Source organism: Populus euphratica, unplaced genomic scaffold, assembly GCF_000495115.2.
Source record: "Populus euphratica unplaced genomic scaffold, PopEup_1.0 scaffold1.1, whole genome shotgun sequence".
NCBI classification, from domain to species: Eukaryota; Viridiplantae; Streptophyta; class Magnoliopsida; order Malpighiales; family Salicaceae; genus Populus; species Populus euphratica.
This window is the reverse complement of record NW_011499845.1, coordinates 2,699,792-2,721,925: the sequence shown is the minus strand read 5'-3', so window position 1 is coordinate 2,721,925 and position 22,134 is coordinate 2,699,792. Positions and strand designations below refer to the sequence as shown.

The 22,134-nt window shown below is 35.4% G+C and overlaps 2 protein-coding genes and 1 pseudogene across 3 annotated transcripts; 2 read left to right on the top strand and 1 right to left on the bottom strand.

Moving 5' to 3' along the window:
* Positions 1-2,758: 2,758 nt before the first annotated feature.
* Positions 2,759-4,328, top strand: LOC105117460 (centrosomal protein). The gene is made up of 2 exons (XM_011015155.1): positions 2,759-3,043; positions 3,912-4,328. The coding sequence occupies exons 1-2, from the start codon at positions 2,843-2,845 to the stop codon at positions 4,110-4,112; spliced, it is 402 nt and encodes a 133-aa protein (XP_011013457.1). The 5' UTR covers positions 2,759-2,842; the 3' UTR covers positions 4,113-4,328.
* Positions 4,329-4,876: 548 nt separating this feature from the next.
* On the bottom strand, positions 4,877-10,499 carry LOC105117327 (E3 ubiquitin-protein ligase RGLG2-like). Of its 2 annotated transcripts, none has more exons than XM_011014980.1 (11): positions 9,938-10,494; positions 7,475-7,559; positions 7,065-7,205; positions 6,850-6,963; positions 6,611-6,708; positions 6,434-6,513; positions 6,094-6,199; positions 5,855-5,982; positions 5,419-5,542; positions 5,250-5,306; positions 4,877-5,169 (listed from the first exon to the last, which is right to left on the bottom strand). In XM_011014980.1, exons 1-11 carry the CDS (start codon positions 10,085-10,087, stop codon positions 5,086-5,088), a joined length of 1,167 nt encoding a protein of 388 aa, XP_011013282.1. In that variant the 5' UTR covers positions 10,088-10,494; the 3' UTR covers positions 4,877-5,085. The 2 variants fall into 2 exon arrangements, with proteins under 2 accessions (XP_011013282.1, XP_011013356.1); XM_011015054.1 differs by having other exon boundaries at positions 5,078-5,169; positions 5,250-5,309; positions 5,459-5,542; positions 9,938-10,499.
* A 4,299-nt stretch (positions 10,500-14,798) lies between these two features.
* Positions 14,799-22,134, top strand: part of LOC105117165 (protein strawberry notch homolog 1-like) — an 8,296-nt pseudogene continuing 960 nt past the window's right edge.

Genomic DNA, 22,134 nt, shown 5'->3' with positions numbered 1-22,134 from the left:
AATATCATTTTCATGGGAGTAAAGACATCCTTGCAACTTTAATGACTGCAAGCCTCAGATCTTTGACTGCTGTCTCTCTCAGTCCCTCGCCTTTTTCTCTCGCGATATGGTTCTAATCATTACTAGCTCTCCCCCATTGATGGAGAAGGGTGATCAAAATATATTTATTGATCAGCAAGGGTTTTGCATGCATATATACTCCTGGCTCAGCGTTTGAGTGATATTATCAAGGCTAAAATCTACTTCTTAATTTGGACATCATGACAGAATCGAAACATGATTGGTAAAAACATCATGGCATGTATACTAGCTAGCTAATTGACCAGAACAACCAAAGTGGAATAGAAAACATATATTTATCAATCGAAACGTAAGTCGCTATCACCTTTGTTACGAGTTCCTTTCATTCATTTGTCTAGAGATGGGTCTTTGTGGTTTTTACGCCTCAAAAGTGAATAAAAGTTGAATTAAAGTGTGTAAGCCAATTACACTGAGCTAGCAAGAGTGATGAAGCCATAAGGGCTTCAAGAGTCTCTTGCAGAAAGATTCTTACTAGGCGTACTCCACGAAAGTGAATAAAAGTTGAATTAAAGTGTGTGAGCCAATTACACTGAGCTAGCAAGAGCGATGTAGCCATAAGGGCTTCAAGAGTCTCTTGCCGAAAGATTCTTACTAGGCGTACTCCACAGTATTCATCATAACGTATTATAAAACACACACACGTATATATGTGGTAGCTTCACTTGAAAATTAACCCTTATCAACTTTGTGAATGAATGATGCATGAAGGAGGAGCATTTGATTTGCATAAAAGAGATTCCGAACTCTTCTTTTTCACCAATAGGATTGCAAAACGGTAGCTAGCTAGACGCTCCTACATGTAAGAGAAAAGAAAAAAGCAACTTGATCCGTCAAGCAAGTAGTACCCACATTTTGATTCTCGTATACTGTACTACTTACATAGCCTGCCATATACCACATGGGTTCCATTCATTCTTTATTAGAGTTATGTTTCTTTTGTTTGTTCTTTTCTTCCTTTATCGAGAATGATAGTGGTGCTATTATGCTAAATTGGACTCTAAAACCATGCAACCTTTCACAGGATCTAGCTATGTGAATAAAGCAAAGGAAAACACAGGGGCAGAGAGAGAGAGGATTGATGCCCGGGTGGTGAACTGATCATTTGTAACGGTGGAGGCAGTGGTAGATAGCGATCCATAAAGAATAAAGAGAGAGATTCCAAAACGTCGGCGCGATATCTAGCTGCCGTGCATTTTAATTAGTTTGTGCATCCAAAGACAAAATGCTCAGATTCTTCTTCCGTTTCACGTAATGCATTTGAGGTGTGGCTTTATAGCTGCCGTGGCTCCTCAGGGCACAAATGTCATTTGGACTGTAATTTATAATTTTGTTATGCATCATAGTGGCCTCATCTATCCTTTTCTTCATCGTGACCCTTTGCCAAACCTGAACCATCAATCTCACGACTGGGGTTCTAAAGGGACATTTGCATTAGCGAGGGAGGTATTTTGACAGGGAATACGGCAAGCACTCTCGCTAGTGTATCTAACGTCTAGTCAATGTAAGAATCTCTGGTAATAATTAGAAGCTGCTCAAAATTAATATATATCCGCTAATTCTTGGATTTTAGCTAGATATCCAACTTCCAGCCCAATACCCAAAAGAGTAGACGAATCCCCTACCCAAAATTAAGAGTGACCGCCTCCTAGCTAAGGAGGTTAGGAGGGCTTTGCCTGGGAACGTGAACAGGAGTTTCTTGACTCAGGTCTGATACCGTGGTTGATTAATAACCTAGCTGACAGTGAGATTGATAGGAATGGTCATGCATGGGCATTGTTATGTGGGCGTGCTTCATGGAACATCTGGAAACGACGTAATCAGGGGATGCTTGGGGAATTCAGTAAAATAATTAATTCTACCCAAAAACTAACATTATTGGATAAAATTTTAAAATATAATTTATTTTATTTTCTAGCTGTGAACACCGTATATAAAGCATATCCATAGCTTGACTGGTTCCTCACAGAGGACAATTGACTCACTGATTGTAGTTCACGTATACAAACCTAAGGAAGTTAAACTGGTGGGCTGGGAGTAATATCCTTCTATAGAGTGGATGAAGTTAAACGTGGATGGGTGTCGTCAGGGTAATCCGGGTGTGGCAGGAGCAGGAGGTCTGATTAGAGATAGCCTCGGCTCTTGACTTAAGGGTTTGGCGATCAACGCTGGCTTGCGCACTTCTTTCAAAGCAGAACTGTGGGCAGTAGTTACTGGTCTAGAGGTGGCATGGTCAATGGGAAAGACGGATTCTGCATTGGTTGTTGCACTAATCTCAAAAGATTATGTGAAAGCAGATGCAAACCCTGCCTTAATCACCAAGGAAAGATAATATATATCTAGAGAATGGGATGTTTGGATTCAACATGCGTACCGGGAAGCCAACAATGGAGCAGACTGGCTAACTAATTTCGGTCTAATATATATATTTTCCTTTTCTTTTCTTGAGCAATATCCCAAACCTTTTATTTTCATCATTTTCCACCAACGTCTTTTATTTAAGCAGCTTTCAACACATGGGTTAGCCCAAAAGCGTTTTTACCTTCCAACAATCTTGGCCTTAAATTTGATGGCCATTCCACAGTGCCCGACAATACGGAGAAAAGGTCTCGAGATACCATTGGCCCAAAATAAATTAGGCTTCACATGTTTGGGCCTCTCTATATTTGCGGCTAACTGCAAGGGCCAGCCAGCGCTAGATAGAATCGGCTGATATTGTTAATCTTAGCTTCATCCTGTTCAGGTCGTTGAGGGAAGATCAAAGATGTCGATCCTGTGGGAGAAGAGCGAGGCATGGAGGTGGATAGTGAGGAAGACAAGAGACTCAAAGCCATTCTTCTTCGCATTCGCTACAGTATGCGGTGTCGTTCCAGGTGTGATTGGGTATTTCGTGATGCAGACCACCAACTCCCGCAACCCTGAGCTTGAAGCTCGCCTCCGCCAGAACGCCCGTCCCGATTCCCTTGTACGTTTTTTTTTTAATATTAGTGTAAACCACATGTACTTTTTCCTTTGATCTAAAGATTTTTAGGAATTGCCTACCTTTTGTGGTTGGTTTAGGAATTGCCCACCTTCTGTGATTGGAACTCTTTTAATTTTCTTTTCTAGAATTTGATTCTGATGCCCAGACACATAATTGTAGTATTTATAAGCATATCAGTGACGAAAAATAGAGGAGAATCCGCTGGAAATGCGTATACCGAAGGACGTGGAGTGTGTTCTTAGGTATTAAGAAAGGCATGATATCCTTTTTTTTGGGTGGACAACAACAAGAAGAACAGAAGGGTAAAGCTTCTCAGGGTACCTGCCTACTCCAATTAGCATAAAGTTGCAAAATAGTCATTGGATTGGGGAGGCAACTAATAGTTGACAGATGCCCAATCTTTCATCTTGGCAAATGGATTTCACAATAAATGAATGTTGAAACCAAGGGCACAAAAATCTCATTTCCTTATCTGATATTCTTTGGTAAATTCTTTAGCGCAGATCATCTTTTGGAAATCACAGGAATATCAGTGCATAGTAACTGTCATATGCGCGTAGGTTTGTTCCTCTTTAACCTCTGTCTTGTGTTCTAGAGGTTTATTGCCCTGCAATCTTGGATCATGGTTAAACAATCTTAAACTTTTTCTTTGACTTAAGCTATGTTAGACTTATTCTTTTCAGATATAAATTTGTATGTTCGGACTTGATTTTAACTGGTTTCAGTATTGAACTAGTTCATATTATGTTAATTTTCGGGGTTCAATTCTACAGTCAGTGTTGAAAGCATTTTCCATCTTCGAATGGAACTGCATGCTGATAGATTTTTCTTGCTTGAATTTCTTGATCAGATGATGGGTAAAGTTAATCGAGAGAGACTGGCTGAATACCTTGGGGAGCTGCAGCGGAAAGAGGATACAAACGATCGCTATGTAGCTGCTCTAAGAGGGGAGACATTGACAAGAAACCCACATTTGAGAACTCAGCCAATAACCAAGCTGGATAATACCGAAGCTGACGAGCAGAAACTTGATAACAAACAAAAAAAGTAGATTAGTTGATGGTTCTTGCTGATGGAGCACTTTCTATATTTGGTATGTTAATGTCATGGCTGGACAAGAAATGGAAAGCCTTGTTTTTTTGTCTTGCTACGCAAAAGCTTTTGGCCTGTGTTTTATTTGGAATATTTCTGGGTAAGTAGGTTTTTCTTATACCTGCTGGAAATGACAATGAAATTTCATATCATATTGTCTCTAATTTGCTTTGGATTTGCTTCTTCACTCCGAAGGCTTCTCTGCAATTAGCAGTTTCTTGGTAGTTCATGGAGGATGATGGTGTTAGTGCCTGGGCTTGATTTCAGGCCTGGCATACGAGATTTTATGCACGAGAACATCATTTTAAAGTTTTTATTGGCAGATAACTTGTATTCAAGCAGCCAGGGTGCAGTAAATTGCATCGGAACTAAAGTAAACTCATGGATGGATTTCTCACATTGCTTCTACCTGTTCCTGTCAATTTTTTGGTTTGATGCTGGCAAGGATGCAGATTGAAACAGAAGTTCATATAACCTTACACTAAAAGCATTTGGGCATATTCATAACTTGGGCTGAATTTTTCCACGCCCCAGGGGCCCCTTGAACTTGCGGGTGGTTAGTGTGACCGGGCGCTATCCCAACCCCGGGATTGGACTTGAGGAGGTTAAAAGCAGTGCAGTGGTGGCTTTTGACTTGGCAAATCGCTTCCCAGATAACGCCGAACAATGATATTGATTGGCGGTATATACTTCGTTCAATTACCAATTTATCCAGACATGATATATGCTAATCATTATTGCTGAGCAAGATTATTTCACGTCTTAAACTATAAATTAATCGGTAAACAGGAGTTCTAACAAGCATTGTACATCAATTTAAGAAACAGGAATCTGTCTCGACTTCACACTGGAACATACACAAACAGTAAAGACAAGAGAGCAAGAGAGACAAATATGTAAGGTTCAAAATACAATTTTCCTTCATCCTGTCGTTAAGAGAACAGCCTGATACGCTTGGTGATTGGCTGGCGGCATATGGGACAGTTAGATACTCTTGATCCACAGTCTCTACAAGTCTACAACCAAGCAATGCTATTAGTATCATAGCAAAAGGGTCAAGAAAACCAAAGCAGGCAATGTTTAGGGAGCAACTCACCATGTGCCCACAGCCAAAGGCCAAGTCCTTTCTATCAGTCAGGCAAATAGGGCAGGCCTGTATTCAAATTGGAAAATAGAAAAACAATTATTTAGAAAGCCATAAATTATTGACGAGAAATAGCGTTCCAGAAAGAAAGACAAAATTACACAAAAAAATATCGTCTAACCTGGGTTCTTTCATCCAAGACTGGAGAAGAAACATTGGTTGGTTCACGACAAAGTACTGAACGACTTGAATACGGCACTGGAGGAGGGCGTGGTACTATTTTCTTTGCTCTTCCCGTGGAACATCTTTTCTCCAAAAGCCATTAGTATAAATGAGCAAAACACGGAAAACCCAAATGGATGGCATGCAGAGCAAAGCGGTCTATGCAATAACAAAGCCGGAAAACATAGAAAAATGGAAATCCTTCTATATCTGTTTAAACCAACCATTTTAATCCTTTCCCGTATTCAAAACTAATCATTGCTGACCAGTTTTTGAACTAGCTTCACTGCTAGAATGCACTTCTTTGTTTTGAAATTCTCAAAGCATTTTCGAATGCTGGCAATGCAGTTCTGATAAAAAATGGAACAGTGAACTCAGAAGTTTACAAAACCTACCCAATGACACCAAACTCAGCGGCTGCTTTATACTGGAAAGGAATCTCCATCAGGGCAGCTAAAGCAAATGCCGTTTCTTTCTCTGAGAGCGTTGCATTTTTTGACATAATTTCAGTGAAATTAACGAACTGCAGACAATAAGAAAACATGTTCATAACATGAAGTGCTAGTATGCATGTTGGATTAAAGAAGCATATTAAACGGCATCAAACCTTACATTAATACTGTTATCAGAATACCTGAAAATTGTCAAATTCACGATCTGGGATTTTATCATCAAATCTCTTCATGTCTTCCCAAGGTCCATCACCAACTCCAACAAGAATTATTGACAGTGGATATGAACTGGTTAAGAATATCATGAGGTCACATATAGTAATGCCGCTTTTCATAAAGAACAAAAAAGGGTATACATTTCAGTATAAACACCATTTTCAGGCATTGTTAAAATCCAATGATTAACAAGCTTTTTCAGAACCACCATAACAATAAACGGGAAAACGCTGGCACCCTACCTGCTAAATTCAAACAAGTCTAAGCATGTGATTAAATAATATGCATATATCTTTAAGGCTCAACCTTGCGTCAACAATTGCCTTGATTGTTTGCTCTTCTTGTGGACTCAGTTCTCCATCACAAGTATCTTCACTTCTTGTGACCTTCACAATAAAAGCGAATATTACTTAAATTACAAATGCATCCAGACATACAGAAACAAACAAATGCAAGCACGCAGAGAGAGCTTTGAACTCAAACCTGGCCATCTGCAATGATGATCAATACATGATATTGGCCTTTGCTTTTCTCAACAATGTCTATGGCAGCCTCGATCACTGGTCCGTACGAAGTTGGCCCTTAAAACAATAACATACATCTGTGAAGATTTATGTGAGTCTTGAAATAAACAAAAGACAAAAATCTTTATAGGTGTAATGTTTAACCATGACTCTCCTTAAGAAAACCAAAATCCAGCTTCAAATAAACAAAGAACAAACCTGAAAGTCGCAAGTTTGAAACAATCGTTTTGTAGCATGCCAATACTTCCTCAAAACCATGGCAAGGTGAATGATCACAGTGAAAGCTAAACACCTTTTGATCATGAGTGGTGGCTATGTGAACAAATAGAAAAAAAGCAATTCAACAGTCGAACCATTAGGAGCAAAACTGGAAACGACATTGTTAGAATTCAAGTTCCAGGGACGGGACTTACCATCACCAAAACCAAAACAGGGAACTAAGTTGTCTTCATCAAAGGGAGCCATAGTGTTTCCAATAATAGAGATGGCTTTCTCATATGGATTAGGTGTGTCTCCAATGACATGAAGACTACGATTATTGAACGAGACCTCGCCTTTAAATGAAAATCAACACAGTGGCATCCATGAGAGATGAATCAAGACATAAACCAGTTCAGAGGAACATAAGCAACAGCGTATGCTTCAAATAGCCATGTTATAACCGTTCCATTCCTAAAGTTTCTAAAGGTCGGTCTTTCATCTTTTCACTCTTAGTTCCACTTCATGGAACTCTGGATTCCAAATTTCTGAATAACTAATAAAGTAATACACAATGTTTGTAGTGCAAAATCGAGGGCAATATGATCACTTCACTTGCACCTACCTGTCCATTCATTGCTTTTAGTGAAATCAATTCCAACAATGAGATTTGATGATTCCAGGCCAGCTTCCCTCAGGGCAGTTGTAACCTATAAAATGGAAAAGGATGTTAGTAGATTGCGAGAACTTGACTAAGTAGCCATTGTGATTCCTACACTGAATGAAGCGACAAATTTCTGTAATTGGAATTTGGAAAGACGTGGTGTTGCCGGTAAACGATTTCCACACTAGCTAGAGTGTAAGGCAGAGTGATAAAAACAGTAATGTATGTAGATAAACAGGAAGCATTGTTGACCAAGATCATGGAAATCCTTTAATCATTCGCTGTTGCGTTTCGTGAACAGACGACAAAAGCACAAATTGGGACTCCAACCGTTGCCTTGATTAATCAGAACTCCCATGACCCACGTGGAAGATGGATCACGAGACCGCATCTTTACTTTCTTTTCTTTTTTACAACTTAAGTTTCCAACTATGTTTTCAAAATTATTTATATAAAAAAATAGTTTAAAATTATTTTTTTATATTTTTTTATTATTTTAACATATTAATATTAGAAATAAACTACTTCTAAAAATATATTTTAAAAAACATCTAGCATATTTTTAAACAATAAAAAAAAAATCCAGCTAAGGATCTCATGATGCAGTTGAGAAGTTTTTGCGTGAACACATTTACCATAAGCTTGTTCTCAGAATGTTCCAGACTTTGTTTATCGGCAAATAAATAAAAATAAAAGTTTTATGTCAAAAGTACAAAGGATTTTAATATTTTTATTTAAAAATACATTAACATGATATTTTTTAATTTTTAAAAATTTATTTTTAATATCCTAATATTAAAATGATTTAAAAATTAAAAAAAATACAAAAACGAACTGCATAAACAAACTTATTTATATATTGTTTTCTCCTTTTCTGCAGGAGATTTAATAGTATTTTTTTATTTTATATAAAAACACCATTTAGCAAGCCATGTAAAAGATTAAATTTGTTTTATATATTTAGTTGGTATTATGAAAAAAATTATTATGAACATAATATAAATATTTTTAAGTTAATAATATTATTTTTTTTCATAATAATTTGAGATTTAAATAAAATAAGATGAATATCATGTATGGAATAAAAAATATGAAGATGATTTTTATGTATTATGGTTTTTAATTTTTATAAAAAAATTGTAATGTTTATTTTTTATAAAAATAAATGAACATGTTTTTGTTTTTTAAAATATAAAATTAAAAATTAAAAATATTGTTTTATATTAGTAAGACCCCTGATCTTGGAAAGGAGAAATTGACAAGAAAATTCCTTGAATTAGGCAAATTGACTAAGTGTCTTTTTAGAAATGTAGTTTCTAAAAAATTTAAGTTTTTTTTGCTAAAATTTAATATGTTTTCGATCATTTTGATGTATTAATATTAAAAATAATTTTTAAAAAATAATAAAAAAATTATTAATATATATTTTAATATAAAAAATTATTTTATAAACAAACACACACTAAGACCATCTCCAAAACAATATACTATTTTTTAGGCCCATTGAAACATTTAAATAGTTAGTTGTAATGAATAATATAAATATTTTTTTATGTATATTCCAATAAAAAAACAATTTAAAGAGTTAATTGTATTGAAAAAGAAGAAAGAAGAGCTTTATTTTGTCTTGGGATTTGAAGTTATATTTTTTTCACATTTTTATTTTTTTATGAATCCCACTTTATTAGTTTTTATTTTTTTAAGAAATATGCATGAATAGTTTTTTAATAAAAAAATCATTTTGACCATTCTTTTTACCACTTAGAAAAAAAAAGTTAAAAAAGTTAAAAGTATACTTTTTTTTTAAATTATTTTCTTCTTCTATAAACTTGTCTGTCTTTAAATTTTAAAGTGTTTTAAAAAATTTTAATTTTTTAATTTTTTAATTATTTTTAATTAATATATTTATAATATTTTTAAATTATTTTGATATGCATAAATTAAAAATAATTTTTTAAAAAACATATAATTAACATATATTTTAATATAAAAATTATTTAAAAAATAACAATAAACATATTCCTAAACAAACTTGTTAGCTTGAGATGTTCTAAAGCATCATTTACTATCATGGTTCGTTCCGGTTTTTGAAAACAAAATTAAAAAAAACAATATTTTTCATCATTTTAATATTATATGATAAAAAATAAAAAAAATATTTTAATATATTAAAAAAACATTTAAAAAAGTAATCTTTGTAGCATTTACACTTGCAACATGCCCTGAAATCACAGCAACAGACCAGACAAACTGTTATTGAGTTGTTGTTAAGAAACCACTAAAAGAAATATCCTTATTCCTTTAATTTCTAAGAAAAAAATACTTTTATAATTTATTCATACAGTTATTCATCCCAAAAGAAAGACATCCCAGGGCTTTAAACGAAAATAAAGAAAATAATTAATCAAGGAGGATAGTACATGCCTGTTCTAAGGAAGAAAAATTATCCGGGATGAAACTATATTTCTGCTTGGTAGATTCTTTTTTCTCGAATCTGGAACCCTTTGATTGACTGCTCCTTCCACGGCCATAACATCCTTGCTTAGACTGGGCATCTGAAAACACCCCGCCCATATCGTCTTCTTCGTTCAAGAAAGTGACAGAGATGAGAGAATATATAGAACAAAAGGAGCGATAGTTTACGGGAGAGATCGTGGAAGACACGGAGAGGGTTGTTGTTGGAGGCAAAGCAGAATTGATGCCGTGTGAAATAAAAAACTTGAAAGAGATCAATTAATGAACTTGCCGCTGTCTGCTGGCCAGATGCTTGAAGAAGCAAAAAGGTTTCTGAAGAAGAACGATTGCATGGAGAAAATATATATGAAAGGCGCAGCCAAACTGCTATAATCAATCCCTCTGGCTTCTCCACTCCATAACCACCCTCACTGTATTTATAGACCTGGTCCAAGATTTTATTTAATTCTGGGAATTTGTTAGGTGAATTTCGAAACGATAACACCATTTTAGATAAGAAAAATAAATAAATAAAAATCTTAGGAGTTGACTTGGTGGAGAGTTATACGAGTCAAAAACTTTAAATATATTTGAAATCATTAAATAGATCGATAATAATGCTAGATATTCAACATTATTGGAAAATATGGTAGTAGTTGTGATTTAAAATGTTTTTTTATAAATATATTAAAATAATATTTTTTTATTTTTTTAAAAATTATTTTTAACATATATCAAGATAATTAAAAATCTTTTAAATATAATTTTTAAAAAATATAATTTTACCCGTATTTTTTTTAATACTAATGAAGCTAGATAAAAGATGTGATAAGTGCTGATTCCATAACACGTAGGGGGCATGAATCATATAAATGCCGAACATCAAAAGAAAAGAAACGAGGGTTATACATGTCCGTTCTCGCACTTGATAGCGCGGGACTGCGAGATGGGATGGCCGATTGCACGTTTTGCGTTTTTTATTCAGTAGGGGATGGTCGTGACCCCGCAGATATCTGGCGCAGTAGCCCGAGAAGCGCTGCTGGAAGATCAGGAAACCAGCCAGTGGTTTCAGGAACGATGACCTTGAGACTAGAGGTTGATATAAAAATCCGAAAGTCAATAGTTGCCTACGGAGAGTTTCGCATTGCGCCGTCACTGCGCTTGGTCTATTTCTAATTTGATGAATCACGTCTCTCTATCCTCATCTTCGTTTTCAATTTGGAATCCACTGCCAGCCCACCTCTCTCCGTTGGAGACGTCATGGTGTATTAATTGTGGCTGAAATATGTACGAAGTTGCTCCAGATCCACGACACTCGTTACCAGCTATCTTGTCAGGCCTCATATGCAGCCTTGATTTTGAAAATAATAAACGAGACGATGAAAAGTTGAAGCTGATTAAAATTAGATTCTTGTTATATGCAATTGGTTGAACTCAAGTTAAAATTGACGGTAAAAAAGAATGTTCTCTCTCTTTCCACGCCGCCGCTGTCAAAAGACCGTCGTGAGAGATAAATGACAGGATCGTGAAAGGCCGTCGGCGGAATGTGGGTCATTTTTCGATTTTGAAAACGTTGTCGACCATGGGCTCCTTGTTTTGCATGGTGGCGGTTGTTTTGCATGGTGGCTGGCGAAGGAGAATTTGTAAATGGTTGATTCTCTCTGGTTTAGGCAATGGACGATTCTCAATCGAGGTGAATTAGATGTGAATATGTGTTTGTGCATCCTGCCTGGGACATATTGCAGGCGATATCAGATAAATAAAAATATCAATTAAAAAATAAGGATTAAACTGAAAAAATTAAAGGAGATAAAATTAAAAGTATATATATAATTTTATAAATCATTCAAAATAAAATAAAATAAAAGACTGATTGTGAAGAAAAAAATAAACTGAAGGACTGGTTTAAAAATTTAAGAGTCAACACAAACAAATATAAAAAAGAAGAGAGACATGATGAAGAAACAAGAAACGATCTTCAATGTCAAACTAGATCCTCTTCATTCACACCCACTGCCAAGGGGTTGAGGTGATGTCACGGCGAATCAAACATTATCACGGGAAGCAGGTTTTCATGATAAAATGGTGGCTTAACGCCGTTTAAACAATACAAGAGCCACCCACATATTGGCATATGCTACACATGCACCGATCTTTTTAATATACTATTATTTTTTAAAAAAAAATCCTTATTGAATTCGATGCAATGTGCATAATTTGTCACGCCCTATGAAATAATCCAAGTATCCAACTTTCTCTCTGTGATTGAAGTTTGCTTCTTCTTTTTTTACATAAATTTATATACACATGATTTATGAATTAAAAAGAAATATCGAATACTTAGTTGAAACTAGTGGTTTCTAGTGATATATATACGCACAAATTAGTTTTAACTAAGTTATGTATAAAATTTAAATCCAGTTTGGTTTAAAATTAAAATTTAAGATTTTGATCGGATAATCATATTTTGGCTAAATTACTAGAATTATTCTGATTTAAAAAAAAATAATATTATTATTTTAATAAAAAATCAATAAATGACGATTAAAATTTTAATTAAATTTGATTGTGTAAACCCATTAAACTATATGAGATTTTAAAATTATAGTTATATATTCTCCTGTCACATCTGGATGGATAATTTCACGATGAAGTAGCAAGCTAAGACCATCGGGTTCATGGAAAAGTTTCTGATCCAATTTCTTAGGATATGATTTTATGATAGACACCTGAAATTTAAAAGGATGCATCTTTTGCCAGTTGTCCTCTTTTCATGAAAAAATGATAGAGACCACCCAGCCAGTACTTAGTTGATGACAGTATTTGAAAAGTCCGCGTCAGCGTGCCCTGTAATAATAATAATTATTATTATAAAAACACTGCACACACGTGAACTAAGTGCTGTGCGATCTCTTGCACATCATTGTGGATTCAAGCTCGTGTCGTTCTATTTTTGTGATCAGGCCTTTTGATTCGAGCAACGTTTTCTCGTTTTTCTTGTTATTTTTTTTTGTAATCACTTTATTTTTTTTAATTTGATTATTTTACATTAGATTAATTCAAGATTAAACTCTATAATGTTTCTTTAATCAGCTTGGGGTGACATTCGTGCAGTGTCAAACAATAAATTCAGTGTTAGATTGATTTTTTTTTAGATTAATGTGGGTGTTCGGGTCAGCTTGCGTGTACCACGACTAATTCCGCAGGCTCTGAAGTTAATGACCATGTAAGCCTCTAGTGGCCATCACATAAACAACTAAAGATTCGAACTTGAGACCACAAAGGAAACAAATCCCTTAGTTCCAAGTCTTTACCACTTAGTCACTATCTCAATGGTTCTGGATTGATTCTTGATTGCAGTCAAAATTGCTGATTCGAAACAATCTAAACTTTATAGACCAAGTTGAAACTTAAACAAAAATTTAACCCCTCTCCTTGCCGGGTTAGGGATCAAAGAGGGAAATTAGTTAGCATGTATAACACACGTGTCCAGGTGCGGGGAATGCCACTGCATTGTTGTGGCGTGTGTATCTTCCTCTAATATCAGAATGGTGCCTTCAATGGTGTCGCTGGAATAATTTCGGTCGTGGCTTTCTTTAGTGTTGTTTTTATATTTTAAAAATATTTTTTTTTTTTTTTGGGGTTTTAGATTATTTTAATGTGTTGATTTTAAAATTAATTTTTAAAAAATAAAAAAAATATTATTTTAATATATTTTTAAATAAAAATATTAAAAAAAAACTATAATTTCACTTTTCAACCCACTATTATACAATGAAATAAGTTGGAGTACTAGTTCTGGTATAACTTCATTAATCGTTTTCTTTTTTTTGTTTCTTTTCCTTTCATTTTTCTATTGTTTCTTTGTTTTTTTCTGTAAAACTCTTTTCAAAATAGAAAAGAGTCTGCCATTTATTTAATGTTAATTTTTATTTTTTTATTGTCACCTCTAACAATTTTAAAAAAAATTTATTATTTAATATAAAATTTGATCAGAATTGGATATATAATTTTTATTATTGTTTTTATAGATTATTCAGTTTTATTATCTAAGTTACAACTTTAATAATTTCACTTGATTGACGTTGATTTTTTTTTGTATGTTTTTCTTGTTAATTTGTTTTTAAAATTTTAATTTTATCACTGGTCATTAAAATGGTCGCAAATTGAAATTCACACTGTTTTTCAAATTTCTTTCATAATGTTATTATGATATTACAACTCAAACCTTGAGTTGACAAGCAAATTTGGGTTATTGTTTTGTTATTTGTTTAATTAATATTTTTTTATTTTTATTTTTTAATGTTAAATTAATTAAGAGTTAAATTTTATATTTTTTCTAAAAAATATCATATTCTTGTGATCCAAATAGTATGTTTGATATGTTATTTTTTTTGTTAAAGTTGTTTTTTGGATTTTTTTAAATCAAATTATTTTTTGAAGTTTTATTTTTTAATATTTTGCTGTTTAGCATATTTTTTGATATTATTCTATTAAATTTCATTTTATTTTGTTACGCGTAGAAATCATTTCACTATACTGGCGCACAATTGTTTTTGCACAAACCATTATAAATACTTTTTTTAATTTAATTTAATTAATTTATTAGGATTACCTGTTCTTGTTATTATATATTTGAATAAGGCCGGCTTATTAGCACATTGACCCCGAGACACAAAATTCAAATTTTGTTGACTTCTGAAAAAAATGCTAACAAATGCATGAATCTTCCTTTTTAAACTAATTTTCACCAGCCTAGTAATTACTAACAGAAGAATGTAGTTTCTAAATCGTGCATGCTTCCTACCCGCGAGAACAGGAATAACATAACACGATAATATATCAAAAACCATGCAGACCTGGCTTGTCTCCTCGACCAGTTTAGCGTGACTTTTGGGCTCCGAGTATTATTTTCCCTGACAAGCAAAAGCAGCCCGGCCCAAGTTTAAATCCGATAAGAAAAACATGCTTCTCTCTCTCTCTCTCTCTCTCTCTCTGCATCGCGCTCCGCGGACCTTCGGCTCCCGGTGCGCATGACCAGTGACCGCAGAAATCCCAAACCCATTTCCTTGGAATAATAAATTCAACGAGAGAGATGTCCGAATAAGATATACAATATGAGCTCGTGAATGCCATCGAGTAATAAGCGGCAAGCTCAATCTATTCAGGTTAAAGAAAAAGAAAGATAAAACCTCCCAACAGAATCTCTACGCCACTCGCTACTCCCTCAATCAGAGAATAATTTATTATATCATGACTCAGCCACCGGCAACTCCACCGCCAGCCTCACAACCACCACCACAACTTCACCCCGCAGGCGGCAGCGTCCATGTCCTCTGCGCTGGATGCCGTATTATCTTAACCGTCGGACCAGGAATCACGGAATTCGTCTGTCCTTCCTGTGAGATGCCGCAAATGCTGCCGCCCGAGCTCATGAAAAAGGCAGTGGCTCCACTGCTGCTTAACAATAACAATATGTTGCATAAAATGACGTCGCAGTCGCAACCGCAAACGCCGGCTTACGGCATCGACTCGAGTAAGATGCAGCTGCCTTGCGCTAATTGCAAGGCTATTTTGAATGTTCCTCATGGTTTGGCTCGGTTTCAGTGCCCTCAGTGTTTTGTCGATCTCGCTGTTGATTTCTCGAAGATTAAACAGCTCTTTCCTCCTCATGCCACACCTTCTCTTCCTCTCCCTCCTCGGTCGCGGACGGTGCTTCCTCTTCCTCCTCTTCCGCGACTAGTTCCTCCTCCTCCCCCCCTCGAAGAATTCAACAAGGTTTTGCATCAACTGTTTTCTGTCGTGTATTTGTATAAATGGAGTAAAATCTTGTTTGAATTTTTAAAAATCAGGGCTTTCTACCGAGTGTTACGTTTAATCAGTAGGAGGAGCTGTAGTGAATAAGGGCAATACCCATGACTACTACAAATGTATGCGTACTAACAACAGAAAACTTAACATTTTAACTACTGCATTGTAGCGGGCTATATACTAGAGGGTGGAGGACAGTTCTGTTTAGGATTCTTATAACCGTCTAGGGTGACAAGCGAAGTGCTAGGGAACCTAATGGCTTGTTCGGGTCCCCTACTTCTAAATTCTAACAACGAGAATTCTTCATTTCAAGATCTTCCTTACAAGGTTTTTGGTTCACAATGAGGCTGGGAATTAGTGAGAAACGGTAGTTGTTTGTCATTAAGATTTATAAAATACGTTAGAACGGGTTATAAAATGTTGCTTTTATGAGGTTCTCTATGATTACTGTTAGAGGAATCTGACAGATTGATTGCAAATTTGATTTCTGGGTTAATTTATGAAGAAAGGATAAAAACACTCCTATCAGTTAAGATCATTCCCTGGAAGTAAGCGTGAGGATGAACAAAATGTTGTGAAGTTTTTCATTGAACTTTCGGATGGAATTTAGAGATCACAAACATGTAACAGACTTGAAATATCTGTAACCTAGTTGGACTTGGACGTCTAAATAGGAAGACTCAAGCATTACTGTATAACCAGTGAAATCTTAAACAAAATCCACTTGTCTGAGAAAAATCAGGCGCCGATTTATGAAACAGGATCCTAGACCTTGCTTTTGACAATTTCTAGCAAATATAGAAATAACCTCAAACCTACTGATAAATTTGGAGAATTGTAGCTTGGCAAACTTAAAATGACACCCGTATTGCGACACCCGTATTGAACTACCTTCATCTCCGTTCCAGTCAATCAAAGCTCAGTTTGCCCCACCTTCTCTTATCTAAAAAAAACTTCTTCCCCACCACATCTTGTCAAATCAAAATTCAATTGATTCAGATGCATAGCCTAGTACCCTGCTGTGGAATGTCTTGCGAAAGCTGGTGTCTTGAAAATATTTTTATTTTCTTGTTCATGTTCCTTTTTGACACCAGAACCTGTCAGGTAGCCACCGAAGTGGAGAGAGAGGAAGATGAAGGTGGCACTGCAGGAGAAACTTTTACAGATTATGTGAGTATTATTTCTAAAAGTTTCCTTCAGAATTTCTGTAAGGGAAGTCTCTGTATTTCTGAACTTTTGGCTCGTGTGTTAGTTTTTGATTACTGAGCTGTAGAATTTAGTTGATGTTTATGCGGTCTTTTATGCAGCGACCTCCAAAACTATCTATTGGACCACCTCATCCAGATCCTATTGTGGAGATGTCTTCCTTGTCTGCAGTGCAGCCACCTGAGCCTACTTACGATCTAAAAATCAAGGATGATTTAGAAAGTACGAAGGCTTTGTCATGCTTGCAGATTGAGACATTAGTCTATGCTTGTCAGGTTGTTTTCTATGATATAACTGATGGTTGACGATTAAGAGTGCCACTACTTATTAGGTGCTGTTTATTTGATGGCAGAGGCACATGCAACACCTTCCAAATGGTGCCAGGGATGGATTCTTCATTGGAGATGGAGCTGGTGTGGGTAAGGTAGAACAATTGCAGGATTGATATGGGAAAACTGGCACCACCTGAGGAGGAAAGCTTTGTAAGTTGTGGGTTACAATGACTGCATTGTATGCAGATCTTCATTTTATCCTTATCCTCGTTCTTTTTTTTTGTGTGGCTATACTGATTTTCAAGTTATTTAGGTCTGCATTTGCAGCTGGGAGGATGCTATATTTCAACCCATGTTATATAATGCTTTTCTACTCCTTAATGCTCTTATGCAGGTGGATTTCTGTTGGTTCAGACTTGAAGTTCGATGCAAGAAGAGACTTGGATGATGTTGGTGCAGCACATGTTGAAGGTAAATCCTTAAGCCTTCCCTAGCTTATGAGATGATTTTATGCGATAATAATACCCTGTTTTAGCTATTCAACAGACAGGATTAATGGTTGATGTAACATAACATTTGAAATCAGAATGATTTAAGATTGGGCGTGGAAGGGTTTGCTTTAATGCGTCCAGTTATAGAAATCTGGAAGAAGAGAGTTTAAGGACCCTAGAGGATCTTTGTCTTGCTTTGGTGGTTTAATAAATGTTCTGTTAATTAATTTTTCTGCAATATTTTTATACGGATTAGAGGAGTAATGGTGTAGATGTCAAATGTGAGTATAAAGTATATATTTTTGGGTTTAGTTTTTCTTTTATGATCGCTGTTATTTTCGTTGTTTTATTTAGATTTTATCTATGCTGTTGGGTGCTTCGGGCCTTGCCTTGTTTGGATATTCTGAGTCATGATCATCACATTATATGGCATTTTGCATGTATGCATGTGTTTATGTTATCTGTAAAGGCAGAGTAAAGTGGATAGATAAGTTTCTCTTAGTAGTGAATTTACTTTATAATTGGAGTTCTGATTAATTGCCTTCTCTTCAAGTTTTGAGGATAGAAGTCCTCTTTTCATTTTGTCATGGTACATGGATCATGGTTTTCTTTCGAGTGTCGGTGTTGACTGCCTTGGATGTTTATTCCATTTTGAGATTAAATGAGATCATTTGATTTTTGGAAAATCTGGTTTGAAATGATTGGAAAAGCAAAATTTTGATACAGGAGACAGAAAAATTATAACTATGAACCGAGGGCATTTTTAATGTCGGTGTCCGAGTGACTCATTACCACTTCTTATTTCTCCATGTAGTGCATGCTTTGAACAAGCTGCCCTATTCTAAGCTTGATTCAAAGTCTGTTGGTGTCCGAGAGGGAGTTGTATTTTTGACATACAATAGCCTCATTGCATCTTCTGAGAAAGGTCGGTCTCGTCTGCAACAACTTGTGCAGTGGTGTGGATCAGAATTTGATGGTCTTCTAATATTTGATGAGGTACCATGCGTCTTTTGGAAGTTTATCTTATGTTTTTTGCTTTGACAGTCAGGCTTTATTTTAGCATTTGAAAGGTATAGCTAGATTTAACTTTATCTATATGTTTTATATTCAAGTATTTTCTTATTGGTTGTGAATTGTAAAGTTTTGATTATGTGAACATTAAAATTCTATGACAAATCACTGGATTCAATTGAAATTTTACTTCTTTAATTAAAGAAAGCATGGAGCCGAAGAGGTCATTGATCATGGCTGTGAATCAAAAGTCCAGTAGTCCATTGAAGTTTTAGGAAAAGGAAATTATCTTTAGGCTGGGTATTTGGGTGCTTGACACTGTAGCTTAGAGAGGAACTGATATTTGATGAAGTGTTTTCAAGTTAGCTACCAGATTTCTTCACAATAAGAAAAGAGAGGGAAAAGCAGGGGAAATGTAAATGAATCATTTTACTGAAGGCATTAATATAAGTCGATGGTTAAATTTTGCCACAGAATGAGTACCAACTTATCCTGCTTGTATTTCACTCTGCTAGGACAAGAATGTTTTACAAACTTCTGCCGCCAAATTTCTCTTCTTTTTTTTTTTGTGTGGATTATGTCGTGTTAGGTGAAGAAGGTTTTTAAATTTGTGATTTTACAATGCACGAGAAGTGTTTGCTTTGTGAGCATGCTACACTATAACACACTTCTACTTCCTCAATACAGAGAGTAGTGGATTGTTTTATTTTTATGCTGCTGCAGATTTGGTTCAATTGAGCTAGCAGTTTGGTATAAGAAGCCTGAGATTTGTTTTCCAAGAAACAATCCTGTTTTAGTGTTTATTATACTATTGGGGTTCTATGCTATTTTATTGTTGTCTTATACCATCCTTTCTGTGTCTATGTTTATTTCATCGTTGCAGCTCTGCTTCTGGAATGTTTAAGATTGTCAGACCTGCTGTTGGGGAGTCAGTGAGGTATCAGATATTACCAGGCGTAGTCAAAGCTTATATTGAATCTGTTGTGTTTACTGCTCTTTTTTTTTTTCCTCCAGGGAAATGCCCCTGGCAGAGTTGAAAAACAAATATAGAAAATTTTTGTTGCTAGATAAGGCTCGTAGTGGTTGGGAAGACGAGTATGAAGTTTCATCTAAACAGGTACAAAAGGGTGTTGAATATATGTTCAGATGAGAAATCCTGTTGGTGTCGATAATTTGCAATGTTAGGTATAGCATAACCACTGACCTAAAATGGTAGATTAACTGATGATGAAAAACTGTTTTGCATCTTATGTTTCAACATTTTCATACTTATGAACTGTTTTAGGACATGAAAAGATAAGTTTTGTTCTTTGATGTGTGTTTCTCTCCATCTTTTGTGTTCAAACTGGTAAAGAACTTGATGCAAGCTTCAACCTTCCAACTCGAGTTTCAGCAGCCAGAAATAAGTTTTGTGTGAATATTCAAATTAGCATATTCCATGCAAAGTTTCCTGTTTGTAATGTGTCCGAACTTAAACGGGGAATCATATACTGGAGTCAACTGATAATACAATGTGGAAAGTTTATGATGCTGCAACAAGGTAAGTGACTTGGAGACAATTGGATGGAATATTGTTACTTTGATTGATTAAAGACAGTGCTACCTTGCTGATAGTGTCCAGCTGACCCCTTATAATGTAGAGAAACAGAATCATGCCAAAGTGAAAGGTGCATATCTTGTATATTCTCCAGCATACTGTGTGACTTCTTCAGTCCCCTTTTTTTGTATTGTACTTGTAAAATTCTATTGATCAATCTGAAATCTAATAATTTTCTTCTTGAATTGACTATTTACTCCATAAAGACCTGATGCATAAACTTTTTGTTAATTCTTCAGTTCCCTTGTTGTTCTTATCATAGCTTACTGTTAATTTTTCCTGCGGTGCATGCATGGCCCCAATTGCAGGCTTGGAAACTTTTGTACAATCGGCAGAAGAAGACAGGAAGTAAATGTTTTGGGTGGTCTTATTCTTCCTGTTTGGGGAACTATCGAGAAAGCCCTTTCTAAGCAGGTAACAAAGGGATTTTTAATGATTTTCTAATTTTCATGACCATGATGTTTAGTCAATTCTATGTTGTGCATTTTTCAATTTTAAGTCCTTTCTGCTATTGACCACATAAGAGCCTGTGGTGTCAGTTTTACTATTATGAATCCTCTTCAAGTTTTTTTTTTGTTTTAATTTGTGGCGCTTCATCACTGGAATCAAGTTTTTTACTGCATTCTACTTGTTATGCAGTTGTTATTTTATGCCACAAGTTTTTTTCTATGGACCACCCTTTTGAAACATTTTGCAAGAGGGTCTTAGATTATGTAGGGTCAAAGTGAACGTGATCCCAATTCCCTGTGTTCGAGTTGGGCATTCTCTTGATGGATCTAGGTGGTAGATCAATAATTTTGAAAATGTACTTTTAAGTCTGATTTGCTTTTCTGGTGGAGAGATAACCCATGAGAAAATGAGGTGGAAAAATAGGTTACATTCTTAGTCGAGTCCTAGCCTGGTAAGTAGGTTTTCTTTGTTTTTCTGTTTTTATGGATTACTTGAAAAATAGTTGTTGGTTATGACGTGCATCTTTTTAGGTATAAGAAATAAATATGTTAACTTAACTGAACAACTTATTGCATTAGTGACACAAGTTTTAAAATATTAAGTGGAAGGAACCATAAACAAAGCCTTTGAAGTGTGCTGTGATTTCTATGCATGGTCAAGTTCTTTATACTATTGCCTTGTGCTTAAAATTTTTGGCTATCTTTTTAACATAAAATGGAGATTTTATGAGAATTGGACTTTTTATTGACCGGACTTCTGCCAAGTCATTTATTGCTGGGATTCCTTTTTCCTTTTCCCTGACTTTGAGTCAACAAGAAGAAACCAAAGGCTTCAATTTGTTCCTTTTAGCATTTGCCTGCTAATACAATTGTTCAACAGTAATTTCCTTGTTGCTTCTAATGGGTTGCTTTTGGAAAGAGTTAAAAGTATGTCACAACAATTAATACTTGCAAGGAATTGTTTTATTTAGGAATTATCTCATGGGATGATCTATCAAGCATGTCTCTGCAATTCATATTTGATGTAACTGCCATTGAGATGAATTGACAGCTCAAGTAATATTGTTGGACTCCTTGTTCCGAATGCGGCTGTGGAATCTGTACTTCAAGGTCTCTCTATCTCCTCACTGTTTTTCAGAGTCATATCCTGTCTTCATGCACGACTTCTGTTATCGTCCCCTTCCTTTTCTCCCAATACTTTCTTGAGGAATATATCTAGAAAGGATGAAGCTTCGTGCACTTTATCAACACAGTGCACACGCATGCACTGACACATTCAGACACAAACATGTGTGTGTGTGTGTGTGTGTGTTGGGGGTGGGGGGGGGGG

Coding starts and splice junctions, on each gene's coding strand:
- LOC105117460 (XM_011015155.1), top strand. CDS start 2,843: ATGTCGATCCTGTGGGAGAAGAGCGAGGCATGGAGGTGGATAGTGAGG. Junction 3,044..3,911: donor ACGCCCGTCCCGATTCCCTT/GTACGTTTTTTT, acceptor TTTCTTGATCAG/ATGATGGGTAAAGTTAATCG.
- LOC105117327 (XM_011014980.1), bottom strand. CDS start 10,087: ATGGGCGGGGTGTTTTCAGATGCCCAGTCTAAGCAAGGATGTTATGGC. Junction 7,560..9,937: donor ATTTTTCTTCCTTAGAACAG/GCATGTACTATC, acceptor TCCATTTTATAG/GTTACAACTGCCCTGAGGGA. Junction 6,709..6,849: donor TTCAAACTTGCGACTTTCAG/GTTTGTTCTTTG, acceptor TATTGTTTTAAG/GGCCAACTTCGTACGGACCA.